A 20,945-nucleotide genomic window follows, 5' to 3' on the forward strand; every position below is an offset into this window, starting at 1 on the left:
ATTTTTAGTGAGGCATTCTTTTTAAATCTCATTTTTAAAAAACTACATATTTATTCAAACTAAAATTCAAAATAACAAAACTGGGCCACTGCAATTTTAAGACAATAAAAATAGAGGTTGGCTTTCTGATTTTCTTTTTTTTTTGTTTTTTTTAATAAAACTAAGTTGTGCTAAAGCATCTTTTATTGTTACTTTTTTATTTCAGTGAATTTCTGAATGCAAAAGTACATCAGCATCCTGAGGACAGTTTTATAATGGACGTGCATGAAGGCTTATTAAATGCACCAAGTACCTTAGTTGTTTTTTTTTTTAAATTAATAACAAGTGTCAAACTTTTTGTCTTCCAACTTTAGCATCTTAAAGACAGACAAGTCAAAAACCTTGCAGCTGTGTTTTCATTTTATGAAATCATTAACATCCATTTTAAAAAAAAGGAAATATTTTATTTCAAGTATCGCATTTTCTAAGAAATAGCCTAGTTTCTGAAATAATGCAGTCATTTTACAAAGTAACTTTAATGTCTGAACTTCCCATACATCTTAAATAATAAGCATTATACTGAGATGCTAACTTGAAATTTAATTTTTTGACTCTGACACAGTACAAAAACAGTTTACCACGCTTGTGATTCAATAATACCTAACATTTACTTACTGCATTTTACTTACTGTTAACACATTAGACGTTTTTAATCTCAGAAGAGTTAACAGAAATTGAGTAGGATTAGAAAGTTCACATGAGACATTCAAAATTGTGACATTTCCTTGAGACAGAGAACTAACGGATTTATTGATTAAAATGCGTAACTCACATCATAGAAAATTACAAAAATAGATCTCATCTTAACTATACATAGCATACAACCTGAAATTACACTGTGTACAATCTCCATAAAGAAGACAGTGGGCAACTTGGATTGTAACATAATGGAATTCATCTCTGTATGAAATTGCTCAGTATTTATTAACAAAACATAAATTAAAAAATATATTGTTGAAAAGTAGCAAACTTAATGAAGGCTCATTGATAATGCCCTGTAATGTAAACAAAATCTACCTGTATAGGACCTCTAAGTAATTAAAATAGTATAAAACATCAACTTTTCACAATGCTTCTTCAACATATTTCACTATACTAGTGATCCTTTAGTGATTTTCAAACAACTTATGCTTATTATAATACTTTAACATTATTATAACAATGACATTTCAAGGATACACTTAACCGATGAACACAAGGCTTCAGAAAAAAAGATATAAAAAAATTAAAAAACACATAAAAATGAAAAAGTGGTCTTCTGAACTGAGACACTACATACAATATTAACAACATTTAAATATTTATGTGTGCATAAAAATACTTAATATAAACAAAGTATTCTCTCTTAATACTTAATTTTCCTCATTCTTGTTATCTCAGCATCTCTCATCTTTTTTGAAGGAGGTGGAAGCAGACCTTCTCTGTGGAGGAAAATATGAAATTTATATATATTAATGTGAATCTGCAAAATTAACAATCATAAGAAAAACAATGACTTATCCAAATCTGAAATGTGACAAACATGAAGATATCATTAAAAGCACAACCTGGATATTAAAGAGAATTATTTACTCCACATTTTTTACTTAGGTCTTTGGTCATTCAATATAGAAAGTTAACAATTTATAATTAGTATTCTGTAAATCACTTGGTAATGTGTGAAATACCCTGTTATTTATTAAATATTTAATTATTTTAAAGGTGTAAGAATAAATAATTGAACATCCATACACTTCTATTATTTCCCGCTGTAATGTTACGCAACAGCATGTTATGTCTTCTCTAGAGTAGAAACTATGCAGAATAGCCACTTCTAGATTCAAGTGCACATGGACAACCTGTTCACAATTCCCAACCAAAAACCAAGACACTACAGCAAGTTCAAAACAGAAACAAAACAACTTATAGGATCAAAAACTAGTTATTTTTACAGAACAGCACAAACATGAAGTAGCAGAAGAAGTGCCCCCACATGGAGAATTTTATCATTCACTATTCAACTAATGACAATGCCAGAAAGAATGCTCAGTGGCCAACCAAGCAGGGCAGAGCAGAGCCTAATCTCTGCAACTCTGGGTGCAATACAAGAACCACTTGACCCTGACCCTGCCTTTTTGCAGGACACATTCATGCAGTGCAATTTATACTCTTTTTATTTTAATAATTACAAAACAATTTAATGTGAAAAGGAACAACTTCAAAAAAAAAATCATGCATTTTTGGTACATAATAACTACTAAGCATTCAAAGTTATGTCTGGCATAAAAAGTACGAATTTAATCAGTAGCTCAATGAACAAAAGAATAATTTCCAAAATTTTCACAAGGCTGAGTTTTATTGAACACTTGTTTAACTCAATAACATGAAATTAAGGTTAATAATATAACTTGGATCACAAAATCTTCAGTTTTACTCAAATTGGTTGAAGCAAAAATGAATACACCCCGCAACAAAAACTACTACATCTAGTATTTTGTATGACCACTGTGATTTGTAAGGACAGCACCAAGTCTTCTAGGCATGGAATGAACAAGTTGGCGACATATCGCAACATCTATCTTTTTCCAATATTCAAGAATAACCTCTTTTAGAGCCTGGATGCTTGATGGAGAGTGATGCTCAACTTGTCGCTTCAGAATTCCCCACAGGTGTTCGATTGGGTTCAAATCAGGAGACGTACTTGGCCATTCAATCACCTTCATCCTGTTCTTCAGAAATGCAACAGTAGCTTTAGATGTGTGTTTTGGATCATTGTCGTGTTGGAAAAGTGCACGACGACCAAGTGCATGGAGGGATGGCAGCATCTTCTCCTTCAGTATAGAGCAGTACATTGTTGAGTTCATGATACCAACAATGAAATGCAGCTCCCCAACACCAGCAGCACTCATGCAGCCCCACATAAGGACACTGCCACCATCATGTTTCACTGTAGGCACCATGTATTTTTCTTTGAAATCCTCACCTTTACGATGCCATACATTTTTGAAACCATTAGTTCCAAAAACAGTGATATTTGTCTCATCACTTCAGAGTATAGAGTCCCAGTAGTCTTCAGCTTTTTCAGCATGGGCCCTAGCAAATTCTAGGCGTGCTTTTTTGTGCATGGGCTTTAGGAGCGGCTTCCTTCGTGGACGATACCCATGCATGCCATTCCTCTGCAGTGTGCGCCATATGGTGTCACGGGAAACGGTCACTCCAGTTTGGCTTTCTACTGCTTTATCTAACTGCAGTGAACTTGCATGGCGATTTTCTTCAACCCTTCTCATCAGAAGACGCTCCTGTCGAGATGTTAACTTCCGTGGACGGCCTGGATGTCTCTGTAAGATGGTTGCACTTCCATCTTTCTTAAATGTTTGGTTCACTTTTGCTACAGTATTTTGACTGATATGTAAAGTTTTGTTGATCTTCTTGTAGCCCTCATTTTTTTTGTGCAATGGTTTCCTTTCTCAGATTTTTTGACATTTCTCTTCCATGTGGAGCCATTGCTGACAGCAAGAAATGGGAAGGACTTTTATTTGTTAAGTAATGCCCTTTTATAGTCACCTGTCTGCTGGACACCTCTTAAATGAATCATTAGACTCACCTGTGGTTGAATGTCTGTTAATTAGAATTTTGTAGTCTTAAGTGTGGCTTTTCTCCTAAGACTATAATTAGACTATAAAGAAGACTCATTGTTGCAACATGGGCTTGAATGAATTTGTTAGGAAAATCACTTTTTTGTGTGTGCAAATTAGCAAATCCTGTTTGCAATCAATGGCCCATATTTGTGGGAGTATTTTGTAGTACAGTATCTCATAGAAAATGTTGATACTGAAAGGAAACTAAAGGTTTTCTGAAAAATGTAGTGGGGTGTACTCATTTATGCTGAGCACTGTAGCTAGGACCATTAAAAAAAAATTCTGATGAAAATACATCATTCAGTCCAACACTGCTTATAAATTCCTTTCCACATACATTTTTCAAAACACTTGGCAATCCCTGATCCTTGCCAATACAAGTAGTCAATGGGTCAGCACCCGAGTATATGGAGACACTGGTGAAGCCCTATAAACATTCTCACACACTCAGGTCTGCCAGTGAACAGCATCTGCATGGTATCAAGTCTTAATGTTTTCCTGTGTAGTTCCTAGTTGGTGGTACGAGCTACCCACCTCCATCTGTACTGCTGACTCTCTCACTGTATTCAAGAACCAATTGAAAAACCTATATATACATAATGACATATCTTCTTTGAGGTATGGTATCCAGCCCTAATGATTTACTGAAATTTCATGTTTTTAATCCATATAGCACTTCACATACTCTATTCTCTGAATCATATAATGCTTTATTAATACTCCCTTATAGCTCACTGGAAGGCTTTTGACTTTTTCATTGGTAAAACTGTGATAAACATATGGCATGCATGACAGCAATTGTGCTTTTTTAAAGTCTATTTTTAAATATTCTTGATATAATTCAACTTGTCCTTTGCCATTCTCCCTTTGCTAAACATTTGGGTACACCCTTTGAATTTATCTGTTAACTGCTTTTTGACGTCTTTAATTCTCTTTTTACTAATGCTCTTATGTGTCCATAAGCCAGATGTTACTCAGCTGCTTTTTCTTTTACAATTTCTTTATTAACTCCATGCACATCCACTAAACAGAAGTTCAAATGCTTCATGCATTGTAGCTAATACACCTTTCAACCTATCCCTCTACTAATCAGCTGTCCTAGTTTGTCTCTTTTAAACCATTTTATTCTAAACCTAATGTTGCTGTACCTCCACCTCAAATTACATAATGATTATTACAGAATATTAAATCTAGAGACTTAATACTCTCTTGCTGATGTTTTCACATACTGGGTTATCAATCATTTAAGAACTGCCGACTCATAATCAAGAGGTTGCGGATTTGATTCTGGCCGCTTCCCAGAATTACCATTTTGAGTAGTGAGCCGCTGTTATTGTTACTATCATACAATAAACACATACATTTGATTTGAGTCTGTAACAGCTGGTGTAAATACAGTACATCCGGAAAGTATTCACAGCACATCACTTTTTCCACATTTTGTTATGTTACAGCCTTATTCCAAAATGGATCAAATTCATTTTTTTCCTAAAAATTCTACACACAACACCCCATAATAACAACGTGAAAAAAGTTTACTTGAGGTTTTTGCAAATTTATTAAAAATAAAAAAACTGAGAAATCACATGTACATAAATATTTACAGCCTTTGCTCAATACCTTGTTGATGCACCTTTGGCAGCAATTACAGCCTCAAGTCTTTTTAAATATGATGCCACAAGCTTGGCACACCTACACTTGGCCAGTTTCGCCCATTCCTCTTTGCAGCACCTCTCAAGCTCCATCAGGTTGGATGGGAAGCGTCAGTGCACAACCATTTTAAGATCTCTCCAGAGATGTTCAATCAGATTCAAGTCTGGGCTCTGGCTGGGCCACTCAAGGACTCACAGAGTTGTCCTGAAACCACTCCTTTGATATCTTGGCTGTGTGCTTAGGGTCGTTGTCCTGCTGAAAGATGAACTGTCGCCCCAGTCTGAAGTCAAGAGCGCTCTGAAGCAGGTTTTCATCCAGGTTGTCTCTGTACATTGCTGCAGTCATCTTTCCCTTTATCCTGACTAGTCTCCCAGTTCCTGCCGCTGAAAACCATCCCTACAGCATGATGGTATTGGCCTGGTGATGAGCGGTGCCTGGTTTCCTCCAAACGTGATAACAGGCATTCACACCTAAGAGTTCAATCTTTGTCTCATCAGACCAGAGAATTTTGTTTCTCATGGTCTGAGAGTCCTTCAGGTGCTTTTTGGAAAAACTCCAGGTGGGCTGCCATGTGCCTTTTACTAAGGAGTGGCTTCCGTCTGGCCACACTACCATACAGACTTGATTGGTGGATTGCTGTAGAAATGGTTGTCCTTCTGGAAGGTTCTCCTCTCTCCACAGAGGACCTCTGACAGAGTGACCATCGGGTTCTAGGTAACCTCCCAGACTAAGGCCCTTCTCCCCCGATCGCTCAGTTTAGATGGCCGGCCAGCTCTAGGAAGAGTCCTGGTGGTTTCGAACTTCTTCAATTTACGGATGATGGAGACCACTATGCTTATTGGGACCTTCAAAGCAGCAGAAATTTTTCTGTAACCTTCCCAAGATTTGTGCCTCGAGACAATCCTGTCTCGGAGGACTACAGACAATTCCTTTGACTTCATGCTTGGTTTGTGCTCTGACATGAACTGTTAATTGTGGGACCTTATATAGACAGGTGTGTGCCTTTCCAAATCATGTCCAATCAACTGAATTTACCACAGGTGGACTCCAATGAAGCTGCAGAAACATCTCAAGGATGATCAGGGGAAACAGGATGCACCTGAACTCAATTTTGAGCTTCATGGCAAAGGCTGTGAATACTTATGTACATGTGCTTTCTCAATTTTTTTATTTTTAATAAATTTGCAAAAACCTCAAGTAAACTTTTTTCATGTTGTCATTATGGAGTGTTGTGTGTAGAATTCTGAAGAAAAAAATGAATTTAATCCATTTTTGAATAAGGCTGTAACATAACAAAATGTGGAAAAAGTGATGCGCTGTGAATACTTTCCAGATGCACTGTATATGGTACTTGTAAAGGCTAGCTTTTTTTATGCAGTTCTTACCGCTGCACCACCCAAGCGGTCATGTCAGTGTCATACCCTAACCCAATTTCTTTTTCTTTGGTTATATTCTTGAATAAAAGTGCACTTGTCTTGTTAATTTGTATCTATTTTGAAAGTGTTTATTTGATATTTGGACTTCAGTCTTCACACGTTATACACTTCATATCAAAATATTGTTATTAGTACTATAACATGAAAAAAGTTTGTTTTAGGTATGTGTTCAACATTTCTTGCACTTCCTATAATCCTACATTTACATAGATCGTTTTAGACACAGAACACACATGGAATACATGTAATCCAAATAACAATACATTATTTACCCTATACAACTCCAGGCACCTCACACCCAAATAAACAAGATTTGAGCTGGGAGAACTTTTTGCCTGAGTTTAGCTTAGGGGGGGGATGTGGGAGTTTGGGGAGATAGGACAGCAGGCTGCTTGTGCTGATCGACACATTTGCAAAAAAAAAAAAGACGCTAATGGAGAGGTGCGAAGGAATTTAAGGTGGCACGGGACTGCACTTTTTTTGTAGGCTTCAGGGATTCTAGTGTAAATAGTTGGAGAGGTGTTCTATTCCTGGAATTCGGCACCCTTTTTTCTCCAAATATTCCTTTGCACATTGTGGCCATACAGTTCTATTTTGACTTGATCAATCCACAGGATTTGTTCCAAAATGCATCAGCTTGTTTAGATGTTCATTTGCAAACTTCAGGCACTAAATTTAGTGGCTAGAGTGCAGGAAAGATTTTCTTCTGCTAACCCTACCATGAAGGTCAAATTTGTTCAGGTGTTGCTGCACAGAAGAACACTGCACCACCACTCCAGAGTATGCTAAATCACCCCGTAAGTTTTTTTTTTTTGCTTTCAAACAGGGTTTTTAATTATTATACTAACAAATCAACAAGCAGTTCTTTCCAAAGGTTTTCTTAGTCTTCCAACTTCACCTCCACTGTGCTTGTTTACTGCCATTTGTTAAAAACATTACAAACTGAGGAAACAGCTATCTGAAAACACTTTGCTATCTTCTTGTAGCCTTATCCTGCTTTGTGAGCATCAATTATTTTATTTCTCAGAGGGCTAGACAGCTTTGTAGAGGAACCAGTGTCTGCTAATTGTTGGGACAAGGTTTTGAGAAGTCAGAGAATTTATATAGCTTTGCAAATTGTATCATCTCAAGTTTCCTAATGATGACTGTGAAAAAGCCATAGCCCTAACGAGTTAATTAAGGTCTGCGACTTTGGTAAAATTGATCTGAAACCTCAAATATCTTGGGATTCCCAAATATTTGCATGGTACTCCTTTCCTTTACTCACTGTACAATTGTAGATAACAAAAACAATACACTTAGTTTGCATAACATGCTGAAAAGAAACATGTTATCTTGTTAACTTCATGCCTTTTGTTGATCATCTTCTGCTGACTTAACTATTCACAGTAATGGACATTTTAAGCAAGGGTGCGCAAACTTTTACATGCCACTACACACTGCTAAACTGTTTCATCAGTGGTTTCAAGAACACCATTTGGGATTTATGAAGTCTCAAATTTGCTTCCATTGTAAAGGTTCATCCCACTGGCTTAAACCCAGAACTAACTTCATTTCCTTCCACTCCATCAAAATTGCTTTTTGGTCTGTGAAGTACTTGATATTTGCTTTTAAGTGTCAATCAAGTGCTGTGTACATTGAACAGAAAAGTTGCCCAGTGTAATTTATTGTTAAATTTCAGGTCAACTTGCACTTCTGACTTGGCTGGAAATTTTGAACTTAGCTTGTCCTTTTACTGTAGCGCATGAATGAAGTGTTGCATCTTATGGCTTACTGTACATTCAAACCTTTAATTAGACTTCACAGGAAATAAAAGACTTTCCTTTCCCTTTACAGTTGTTATTTTAATAGGAGCAAAACTGTGATTTTGAGAGCGTTTTCACTATTAGTTTCACATTTTCAGCAGCATCCAAGAATGATTTAGGCTTAACTTTTGACAGTCTTTTGACAGCATTCTCATTGGCTGACCTGCTGTTACACATCGCTGAAAACAGTGAACAGTAGTTTAATAACAATAATTAAAACTATTAAAGGCTCAGTTTATTTTAACGCACAATTACTCACTTTCGTCCAATGCACTGAAATGGCATCCTGTGCTATAAAGAAAAAAGTTTAAGCTAGTTCAGTCCACATGCAAATTTACTCAGAACTAGCTGAATAAATTCCAAGGCAGCAGTTGTGCAAACCTGGTCATATCCATCTTAGGGTTGAGCCAACAGTCAATGATATCATCAATCCGCGATTGGCTTGACAAATTGTCGATGCAAATAAACAAAATTGATTGATTCCAAAAAGGTCAAACTGCATCTGTGATTTTTATTTATTCTTGCACACCTCACAAGAAAGCTATGGTACTCATATTTGCAGCATGAAGTGTGTGAGATTACTGTGCTTAGCCAGTTTAGCAGGAAGGATCCCTGTGACTTCCGCCAAGAAACCGTAAGTGAAAAACTGCAGTGATGTATAGCTGTGAGGCCTTGCAGTTAGATATTAAGTTTAGCAGGAGTGCACTGTAGTTGGGGGAAGGCAGCCTGTTCATTACGTCACCCACAAAATTTGAATAGAAAGAGTGCATGCATATTAATTTGTAGCATCTTAATCGCAGACTCCCATGTGCCCATGATTTCTCCCTCTTTACAATGCACTTTTAGGTAGCTCACTAATCTTAAAATGATCACTCACTTTGACCGTACAAATTAGAATTCTTTTGTGACTTTAGCTGGGTTCCCGTTTTAAAGGGAACCCTGAAGCCACTCATTTGCATGTTAGAGTGTCAGCTCATATTGTAGGTGACTGGTTTGGAAATTGTCAGCGATGTTACAGTATTTTGCATTCATCATCTGTTTTCCTTAACTGAAAATTAAGACAGCTTTGACCTTAATTTCCAATTTTCCCCGGAGTTATTGCCATGAAGCCTATTGTTATGTTGGCACTTATAAGGATTAAAAGTATAGATTAGAGATCGCTTGCTCTCTTTCTCTTCCTCCCCTAGTTCCCCCACATGAGGCTGAACCCTACTTCCCAAAGTCCCAGTCCTCTGACATACAGTACCTAGAGACAGAGCACGTCCAAAACAAAACAAGCCCCCCAGCAGTGGTGTATGAGGAATACAATTGAGATATCTATTGCCAATATAGTCCAGTTACTATAAGCATAAAATATAATGGACGGCATGGTGGCGCAGTGGGTAGCGCTGCTGCCTCGAGTTAGGAGACCTGGGTTCGCTTCCCAGGTCCTCCCTGTTTGGAGTATGCATGTTCTCCCCGTGCATGCGTGGGTTTCCTCCCACAGTCCAAATACATGCAGGTTAGGTGCATTGGCGATCCTAAATTGTCCCTAGTGTGTGCTTTGTGTGCAGGTGTGTGTGTGCCCTGCGGTAGGCTGGCGCCCTGCCTGGGGTTTGTTTCCTGCCTTGCACCCTGTGTTGGCTAGGATTGGCTCCAGCAGACCCCCATGACCATCTGGTTAGGATATAGTGGGTTGGATAATGGATAGATAAAATATAATCTTCAGCAATCTTGAAACTGTAAAATAGTAAACCCAGGGAATGCTGTTAAAAAGTGGCCCTGGATAAGCACAGTAAACCCTAATGCAAAAATAACAATAAACCAAAGGTATTATGTTAAATTAGCAGCTGTTGAGTGTGGGAAATCCGGGAAATACAAATATGGTTATCCTCAAATGTAATCTCTTGTTTCTGCCTGAGAAGTGACATTAAAATGTAATTTAAATTGTAATCTTTTGAAGCGCACAATAAGACTCCTATGTTTAGAGGTATTTGATCCTCGTATGCGGTAAGCTGCTGCTATCTTGGCGTCTGATTTAAAGTCTTCTCCAATTATTTTGGAGAATAGCTCAACTATGAATTGCACTGGGTTTGGACTTTCACGATTTTCTGGGAGAACTTCGATTCTAATATTATTCCTTCTGGATCCATCTTCCAGTGCAGCAAGTCTGTCTCCGAGTTTATTGAATTCGTTGCTTTCCCGTCAGCGGTAGATGCCAGATGTTCGGCTGTTTCAGTTCGAGTTGTGAATGTTTACTTAACATCTTCCAACTGATCACAAAGTGCTCTCAGTTGTTTCTCAAACTTAAGATGCATTTTCCTGAATTTTTTCTAGAATACCTTTAAAGGCTGCCTCAAAGCGATTACTTAAACATACCTCCAGGTCTTAAATATCCTACCGCAGCTTCTTGTTTTTCTTGAGCATATTTATTTTTTTTTATATTTTCTCTTCAGCTCCTTTATGTCTTGAGCATTGGTCATTGCATTGATCAATACCTTCAGTTCGGACAGATCAATTCGGCCTTTGTTCTCCACAGGTGAAGTGACAAGCCTTGTTATAGCCGATGCTCCTGGCTCACGAGGAATAGATGAAAACGGAGACGGGAAAGCCCATTTCCAGGTTCAATGGATCTTCTGGAATCAATGAGCTATTGTGACCTGCACCTCTGGTTTGTTCTCAACCGGAGATGATGCAGTGGCTCGGGGTCCCAGGAGATCTGTGCTTTCGCCTGTATGTTACAGGTCAGTCTCTGTAAGGCTGTACCTTGAGGTTGGACTTGGGACTTGATGCTTGCCTACGCGTGGGTGTAGCTTTGGTTTTCTTTTCCATTTCTTTCTAGGCCTCTTTCTTACTGCTCATGTTTATATATGCTTGCACATACTATAATAGAACCTCCTCAAGTTGGGTAAATACAGGATACCTCGGGATGATAAAAATAAGAGAAAAATTAAGACTGCTGCTAACAGAGTTCTGCGTCAGACGTCCATCTCCCGTAACCGACGAGACCAACTCATCATTTGTTTTCCCAACCCACTAATCCGTGGTAGGGTTGCGGGGCATGTTCAGCATATCCTTGTAGTGTTATATTTTACAGTGAGACTCAGGTGCTGGAAAAAGAAAATGGCAGTGTTTTGGTGCTTCTTTGGTTGGGCAATGCTTGAAGTGGTCTGGCACTAATGGCAGTTAAAACTCATAGGGAATACACAAAATTCTTTCTCTTATATTAATATACACACACTTCGACATTCAAAAAGGAGCCTCCCCCACCCCATCGTGTAAAAATAATAATGAATTGGGTGAAAAAAACAACGCTGACTAAACAGTTAGTGCCAGTACTGCCAGTAATTTGGTTTCACTTCAAACATTGCTTGAGGGCAAATGGGAATGTAATTGTACTGTGTTCGAGATAATAAATAAAAAATAAAGTGATTACACTGGATATCAAAGCAATGTCTAACATTTTTAACAAGCCAGTGCTACTGTACACTGTATATTGCAAGTTTACAATACCAATTGACACTCAGCTTTATGCACTTTTTGTGGCATGTTATTTGCGCACATGAAAAAAAGGCAAAATAGGAGCTATAGCCAAAACATTTTTTTTTCCTATAACACATGCTGAATCGCTTTTTTGTCCAGAAGATAGTAGAAAGAGAATAACTGAGTGAGCAAAAAGTTATTAGAATCTTATAGTTTCCTGTTGGTAGATATTTGTTCAAACCCATTTTATGAAGAGGCAGAAGTAATTTTGGAGTTTTGGGCCAATTACGGCATTGTGATTTGTAACAATTTTAAATTAATTTGGAACAAATCACTTTTGAATCATTGTTATAACAGCATCAAATACTGTACAGTTGTGTGTACTTAGTTGCAGCAATCTGTATAAAAATAATTGTGCACCATTCCCCACAAAACCAGATGCCTTCTATGGTACATGGGTAGACCAGCTAAGAAAGGACACAATGTTACAGAAAAAAAGTGAATTTTTACCCTTCTAACACAATTATTATTTTAGGTTCATTCAGTAAAATTTCAGCATAAACAGAATATAATTAATATATTTATATTAATACAAAAACATGTAAACTGGGAAAAAGAACACTTTAAGGTAGGCTTCCATTTCTAAGAAAAAAATGCATTTACAGGTGCCCATAGGACCAAATTTGAAAACCAATGCCACAAAGGATCATGGGATGTGGAAGACTACTTTGGCACAAGGCATTAACCAATACTGAATGGGGTCCCAGGGCATCACAGACAAAAATTACCTTGTAGAGATTTGCAAATATTCACAAATGCTTTCAATTTTACCCTTCTAATAAAATTTTGAGTACATTTGCATGTCTGCATTTCACAACCACTTACTTAGTGTTCAATACCTCAAGTGATGATGAGGACATTTAAACAAAACTTCTACATAACTTCTTCATTTTTGGGTCCCTTGACAGGTACTTGTACTTAGAGCACATTAAAGCACACTTCAGGAAATGCTGATGGCAAAAATTGTCTTATCTAATAAACATACATAAGAACAATTTAAACATATTTATGGGAGAGAATATCATTCTTGCAATTCAATTTGAATCCTAACAGAAAGGATCTATAAAGCAACACACTCTACTTGTCGTTTACATTACTTAAAACAGATAAACAAACAGAGACACTACATTATAAATATTAACATGCAGTTTATTAATTAGTTTATGATGCTACTGTTTAGGACATTTATATTTCCATGATGTAGAAGACAACAAAGTTTAGAAATGACTATTGCCATAACCGGTACTATGCATAAAAGCGATAAAAGAGAAAAAAGGCTATCGTAATAAGCCTGATCTGTAGTTATGTTACATCTAGTAATGCAAAACTTGGAAACTTCAAAAGCTTTTACGTATGCATGAGAACATACAAGTACTTTCCGATATGACTTCATCTAAATATTTTGTTCTAGCATTGCAATATATATATTTTTCTGTGTTTTATATTTGTAATTATTTTAGACCACTTTTCAGAGATCTATTTTCAGGTTGACAGTAAAGAGTCAAATTAAATCCACTATGATTCAATGTTTTTAGCAAAATATGAAAATGTCCAAGGGGGTGAATAATTTTTATAAACACTGTAACTTGAAATTTGAACAAAACATTTTCTTAACACCCATGGTATACCATGACTTGAATACTGAATCAGCATCAAAAAAAGCAAATTTTATCCTTTATGATTTAAGTTATATGACCATAAAATGTAAAAACCTCCAAAGACCACTGCAAGTAAAATCAATGCAAGTAAAAACAACAGTGGAGTTAAAAATCTTACCATTTCCTTAGAAAATACATGCACTTAGAAATCGTATACAAGTAAAAATGTAAAGAAGTTTTAACACAAAAGAATAGTACTATAGTACTGCAAGGAAAACATTAATTCTAAGTTTTTTTTCTGCAAAGGATGAAAGTGATAAACCTAGAAAAAAAAGGTAATGTGGAGGGATAAACTTTAAAGACATATCCAGTCTAGAATTCTCTCAGTAATTCATACATTTTATACATGTCTTTTAAGAAAAGAAAACAACCACTTACTGAACACTACTCTGCGAGCCATCATGACATGTTCTGTTTTCACCATGCCCTCGTTTTGGTGTCATACCTTAAGCAAAAAAAAAATAAAAAATCATAATTGAGCAATTAAAGAAAGATAAAGATAAGCAACGAACAAGTAAAGTCAACTTTACAGTACTTCCAACAAGAAACTCTTAAACAACTTAACAACTTTAAACTTCTTCATTGGATATTAAACAACAGGATATTAGTGTCCGTAAAAGCCATATGCCATTTTAAGGTTACTGCTGGATGGCGTAGTTAATTGTCTTCTTTAAAACTTGAATTCCAAATATATTTCCAGTTTAAACAAGTACAGTGCATTAAATATAAAAGATGCAAATAACATAAACCAAATTATTTTGTTTCAGCTGCTGACAGTGGTTTTGGAAGGATATTTTTAATTCACGAGAAACAAAAAGAACACCATCACAAGGTCAAAATACTAATTAACAACATCATTTTTAACCAATGAGCAAAAAAACACTTCTTTCGGCTGCTCCCGTTATAGGGGTTGCCACAGCGGATCATCTTTTTCCATATCTTTCTGTCCTCTGCATCTTGCTCGGTTATACCCATCACCTGCATGTCCTCTCTCACTACATCCATAAACCTCTTAGGACTACCTCTTGCCTGGCAGCTCTATCCTTGTACATGTCCAAATCAATGCAATCTCTCCTCTCTGACTTTGTCTCCAAACCATCCAACCTGATTTGACCCCCTAATGTACTCATTTCTAATCCTGTCCATCCATATATGTAGCAGATTATTTAAAAAGGATAACCTGAAACAGAGTTGGCTAAAAGTGAAAAGGGTACCCAGACAACTTATTATGTAGCATTCAGAGTTACTAGAAATTATATAAACTTACTTAAGAATATCATTAATCCAACCACTGATCCAGTGACTAAATCCAATTACCAGTCCTTGGGAATGCATGGAATAGGTTTTTATTCATGTACCATCAAGCATAACACACAGTCATATATACACATGGACACATTTCAGACTCACTCATGCAGAGTAATGTGAAGCAAGAAGATTATTTTGTGCTAATATAATCTGTGAAATTTATTTCAAAGTCATGCAATTCAGATGAGAGAGAGAGAAAGAGAGAGGAGAGAGAGATTTCCAGAGAGATGGACAAATGACAACTGGAAGGGCTGACCTATACTATAAACCAGAGTCTGTGATAAATAACGAGAACAGGTCAAAGCATTAATGACCAGAGAGTTTGTCTGGAAGTTGCCCATATCTGACAAGAATTTTATGAATATGTAAATATGTGAGTGTTTAAAATGACAAGGATTCAGCACCAAGTCAGAAGTGCCTTCTCATGCCATCGACACTCCCACTGGATGGGACATCTGGTCGTCAGCATTCCCCCACTTGGCTTCTCTCTGACCTGAATATGTATGTATATCTGATTATACTTTGTATTACTGGGAATTAATTCTATCTTTTAAAGCAAGTTAAATACATTTATTTCTTTTTGTACCATATTTCTATCTTGTAATTATTTCTGCCATGGTTACAAAAGGGATGGTACTGGCTCTGGTCTGTTCTGCATCAAGAAACACATCCCAGGGAAGAAAGAGCACCCATTGTTGGATACACCATGTAAAGGAAAAGGAAAAAGAATCTTATTCCAGCCTCCCTTATGTGGAATGCCATTGCACTACACTGTGCACTGCTTACCTCTTGATAGAATGATGGTATAAAAGGTGGAATTGTCGACTCAAAAAGGGAGGCGGATGGTTAACCCTGTGAAATGTCATATCAATTGAAAAAAGGGGTGGGGTGAGGGGGTGGTGGCTGAGGGATTGAGAGGGATGCTGGAGCCATACATTCTTAAAATCTGGGTTTTTCTGTACATTTTCAGTACTGGTATACTGTGCAAACCTAACACTGCATATATACAGAGAGAGCGAGAGAGGGGTTTTGTGTGTGAACTCATTGTCATGTTCCTCAAACCAATCCTAAATAATTTTTGCAGGGAATACTGTTGTCATGAAGAGGTACATGTGGCCTGCAGCAATATTTAGGTCAGAGGTATGTGTCAAAGTAACATTCACATAATGTAAATAACTCAAGGCTTCTTAGCAGAACATCTTCCTGAGCATCACACTGCCTCCACTGGCTTGCATTCTTCCCATAGTGCATCCTGCTGCCATCTCTTTCTCAAGTAAATGATGTACACACACAACCGTCTACAAGATCTAAAGGAAAACATGACTCATCAGACCAGGTCACCTTCTTCCATTGCTCCATGGAATTGTACTGTCCTCACAGGCTCATTGTAGGCACTTTCGGTGAGGGATAGGGGTCAGTAAAAGCATTCTGACCAGTCTCCAGTTGCACAGCCATATATGCAGCAACCTGCAATGCTCTTTGTGCTCTATCTAATAACTTTCTGTCACGGCCAGCATTAAGTTTTCTAGCAATTTGTGCCACAGTATTTGTATTGTGGAATTGGACTAGATGGGCTGGCCTTCACTCCTCTCAAACATCAATTATCCTTGGGTGCCCAAGACAACGTCTCCAATCATTTGATTATCTTTTCTTGGATCACTTCTGGTAGGTAGTAACCACAGCATATTGGGAACACCCCATAAGATATAACATTTTGGAGACTCTAACCATCACAATTTGGCTTTTGGCAAAGCTGCTCAGATCCTTACGCCTGCCCACTTTTCCTGCTAACAACACATCTCATTCAAGAACTGATAGTTCACTTACTGCCAAATACATCCAATCACTTGACAATTGCCATAATCATAGCTGTTCACTTCAATTGTCAGTGGTTTCAATATTGTAGATCACTGATGTATAAGCTGAATATTAATCACTGAAAATAGAATTTCAGCATCTTGGAATTAATTTTCCTTTTGTTTTCATTAGTACTGATGCCACCTTGACTACCAGTAGTAAATTAAATAAAAACCAGGCTAAAATTACATAACATTCTTAAACTTGCTTAACACAAGCCATTTATTCCAGCAGCATCAAGCACTAGGCAAGAGGAAACCCTGAGAGGGGAGCCAGACAACTGTAGTCCACACTTGTACACTCTTGCCCTACATCCCAACCAGTTCCTTGTTTATAATGGAAGAAATTCAGCAATGCTAGACAGGATAAAGTACAGCAATGTAGAGTTCTTTAATGGGCTGGGCTGGAGGGGTAGTGGCGCTTGGAGAAACCACTTCTCAATAATTTTAAAAAGAATTAACTGACCAGGGTAATGGCCATGCTGAAACTAGTGCTGATGTTAAACAAATTAAATAAATAATATAATTAAATGCACTCTGTCAAAATATAGTTCTTACACTTATTTTTATCAACCATGTATATTTTACCCCCCTTTCATTACAGCCCTGCATGTAAGCCTAGATGAGCAGCCAAGTATAAATCCAAGACATACGCTAACAAGTACATCTGAATTTAAAACCAATTAACAGTGAATGTCACCATAAAAAATATTTTTATTTCTAAGGGAAAAAAAAGACTTCTGTATCTTAGCATTATGAGAAGACTTTGTAGTTAGCAGGAGGCAGTAATGGGTGGAAAGACTGCTAAAGGTGACGGAAATACTACAAGAAAACAGATTTGATTTATAACTCAATACTCCATCTTGTGGAGAAAAAAGATACTGCACCTCAAGCAAAGTGAAGAAAAATCATGGTGACAACCGACTTCCAACTTCAGCTAACACAGGCAAGTTATCAAACACCCTGTACTGTATATACTAATTCTCTAACCTTTGCTATTGTAAATAAACTGCACTGCTCTCTTCCTTGAATCAAAGACATTCACAAAAACAAAAAAACTCCAGACACTTCAAAATCAGAAAACGTAAGATGTCAAGTAAGAAACAAACATTATAAAGACCTTACCAAATTCTACACTATAAATCTAGTATTTTTAAAGTCAGTTTTAGGTGTGCTAGCATCTAATGCTCAAAGTACCTACTGCGGTAGCCATATCTGTCTGTCTTTTTATTTGTTAGATTGCCTGCATGAAACATCTTGGCCCTACCATGGTCCAGTTTTGTTGATATGTGGCATGCTTACTCGTCAAGGAACTTTGTCAAGACAGTTCAATTTCTGTTCAGATAATATCAGATAATATAATATAATCAAATAATTGGGTTGTTAAGCAAAAATACTCATGAATTAAACAGAGTGAGACACAGAGGGGAAATTTTTTACAGTTTATAACAAAGGTGATGCTCTAGATAAATGGCAACCACTGAGGCACATTTGGAAAATATAAATGATCTCTACTGAAGACAGATACCTTTGATGTAGATTTTGGGACTTGCTCTGTTGTGGACTGAAAACTGAAATGCATCTTAAGATAAGGTCACTTTTTTACACAAGGCTGCAATTTTTGTTAGCAAATGAAACAATTTTACATACATCATCAATCAGGAAGTTCTGCAGATGTATTTTTCTTTTCTAAAATAGTAATGTAAACAAAGCCTAAGGGTCCAAAAAGAAAGCCTTTATTAGAGTTAATTTTGTTAATTTGTCCTGCTACCTGCAGTGGCAGATTGCCTAGCACTGATTAATCAGGACATCCCTTTACTAGCTACAAGATACAGCTATAAAGTACCAGAGTTACTGAAAGAGAAGGATGGATTAATGCTTCAGGGTTTCATTGTATTTCACATTCCATGTACAGTATGTGTTTTTCTTTACTGAATGGCCATGTTTTTTATTTTGTTTTTTTCAGGTGCTGTTTGTCAGTGGCAACACATTGACTGAAAAAACAAAGATATTAGAATTAATGTGGTTTGAGTAATAAAAAGAAAAAAAAAACAGACATTTGCTAAAACTGGGAAATCTCTGCTGGAAGGACAAATACCTGCTTGCTTACAAATAAGACATGACATGAGCCCATCATGAAGCATTATATTTAAATTTTCCAAAACATATACAGTGGAACCTCAGTTTGCGAGCATAATTCGTTCTGGAAATGTGCTCGCAGTCCAAAGCACTCGTATATCAAAGTGAATTTCCTCATAAGAAATAATGGAAACTCAGATGATTCGTTCCACAACCCAAAACTATTCATATAAAAATGATTAATACAAAATATAAAGTAAAAATACATAAAACAAATTAACCTGCACTTTACCTTTGAAAAGAATCATGGCTGGTGTGAGTGAGTTTCTAAACTCTTGTGGGATTCCACCTAACGGGACAACATGAGAAAGAGCGTCCCAAAGCAATCGCAGTCTCCCAGAGCTACAACAGTTTGCCGTAAAAGCGGACGTGCTATAAGCGCCTGCCGTCGATGGGTGATACAAAGAACATTATAAATGTGCAGGGCACAGTACTACTTGGCAACAACCCTGCCTGAATGCTGTGTCTGTGTATAGGAGAGTGGCAGACCCCGCTACAATAAATAACCACGCTGTTGCTGTTTCAAGCTGAATAAAGCTGGTGTTGTTAAAGTACTGAGACTCAGCTTTGTGTTTTGGGGCACAAGATGGGGACTCACATGTCACAGCACGCGCGTGCGCGCACACACACAAAGTCACAATGCTGTAGTAAACTGTATAAGCTCGTACTGATGTTGACTATATAAGTGAGGCACACCGACTCAGACGGAGAATAGGAGACGATTGCCCACGAGAGAAAGAGAGAGAGAGAGACACACACACACATGCACACAAGAGAGAGAGAGACAGACAGACACACATGCACGAGAGAGAGAGAACCATCAGCTCAGTTGTGATCACATGACACTCAGCAGACAAAGCGTATCCATACTACTTGCTCGTTTATCAAGTCAAAATTTATTAAAAATTTTAGCTCATCTTGCAAAACACTCGTAAACCAAGTTACTCGCAAACCGAGGTTCCACTGTATAGTAAAACAACAAGATGTGACTGATCCCCTAAGCAAAAGTGAACATAATCTGAAGTAGTTTTCAATGGCATGGTGGCACACACAGAGTTGGTACCACTGCCTCACAGATCCAGAGACCTTGGCTATAACCCAGGTTAGGGCACTGTATAGAATTTTGAAATTCTTTGTCTTTTTGGATTTCTGCCTATATACTAAAGATGTGTGCATTAACACTAGAATCCCTGAAGCCTACGAAAAAAGATATAATCTTGGGCCACTGTAAATTCTTTCCCACCTTCTCATCAGCGTCTTTGTTTGGCAAATGTGTCAATCAGCACAAGCAGCCTGCTATCCCATCCCTCCCACCGACATAGCTAAAGTTCTCCAAGCTCAAGTTAAATCAGAGAGGGAGAGTCAAGTTCATTGTAACACGTGAATGTGACTGAAAGAATAAAACAGAATAATAATAAATAATAAAAAAAAAGTCAACTTTTACAAGTAGAAAAATACACACCAGGTGTTACAGACTCAAATCAAATGTATGTTTTTATTATATACTAGTAATAATAATAGCAGCTCACTACTCAAAACAGTATATGTGGGGAGGACCCAGGCTCAATCCTGCAACCTCTTGATTACGAGACAGCAGTTCTTACCTCTGCACCAGCCAAGCTGACATGTCTATTTTGTGTTGATTGATATTTGGGCTTCGGTTTTTATACATTGACAGCAACATGTAAATTGAATAATTTCTTTTCTTCTTCGGTTGTATACTTGAATAAAACCACACTTGGTTAGTTATACCTTTTGTGTAAGTGTTTATTTGATATTTGGTCTTCGGTCTTCACACATTATACACTTCACATCAGCATTTTGTCATTATTAATATGAAAAAAGTTTGTTTTAGTTATGTGTAACATTTCTTGCCTTGCAATTTCTGTCACCCTACATTTATACAGACCAT

At 37.1% G+C, this 20,945-nt stretch overlaps 1 protein-coding gene across 1 annotated transcript in view; it reads right to left on the minus strand.

The window, feature by feature from the left end:
- Positions 1-300: 300 nt before the first annotated feature.
- The window catches only part of smchd1 (structural maintenance of chromosomes flexible hinge domain containing 1), a 459,542-nt gene continuing 438,897 nt past the window's right edge, over positions 301-20,945 (minus strand). Inside the window, exons 47-48 of the mRNA XM_039754843.1 lie at positions 14,109-14,175; positions 301-1,460 (exon numbers count right to left, since the gene is read on the minus strand). Coding sequence (XP_039610777.1) covers positions 1,385-1,460; positions 14,109-14,175 — 143 coding nt within the window. The 3' untranslated portion in view covers positions 301-1,384. The remainder of the gene's footprint in view (positions 1,461-14,108; positions 14,176-20,945) is intronic.

Source organism: Polypterus senegalus, chromosome 5 (genome assembly GCF_016835505.1).
Source record: "Polypterus senegalus isolate Bchr_013 chromosome 5, ASM1683550v1, whole genome shotgun sequence".
Classification (NCBI taxonomy): Eukaryota; Metazoa; Chordata; class Cladistia; order Polypteriformes; family Polypteridae; genus Polypterus; species Polypterus senegalus.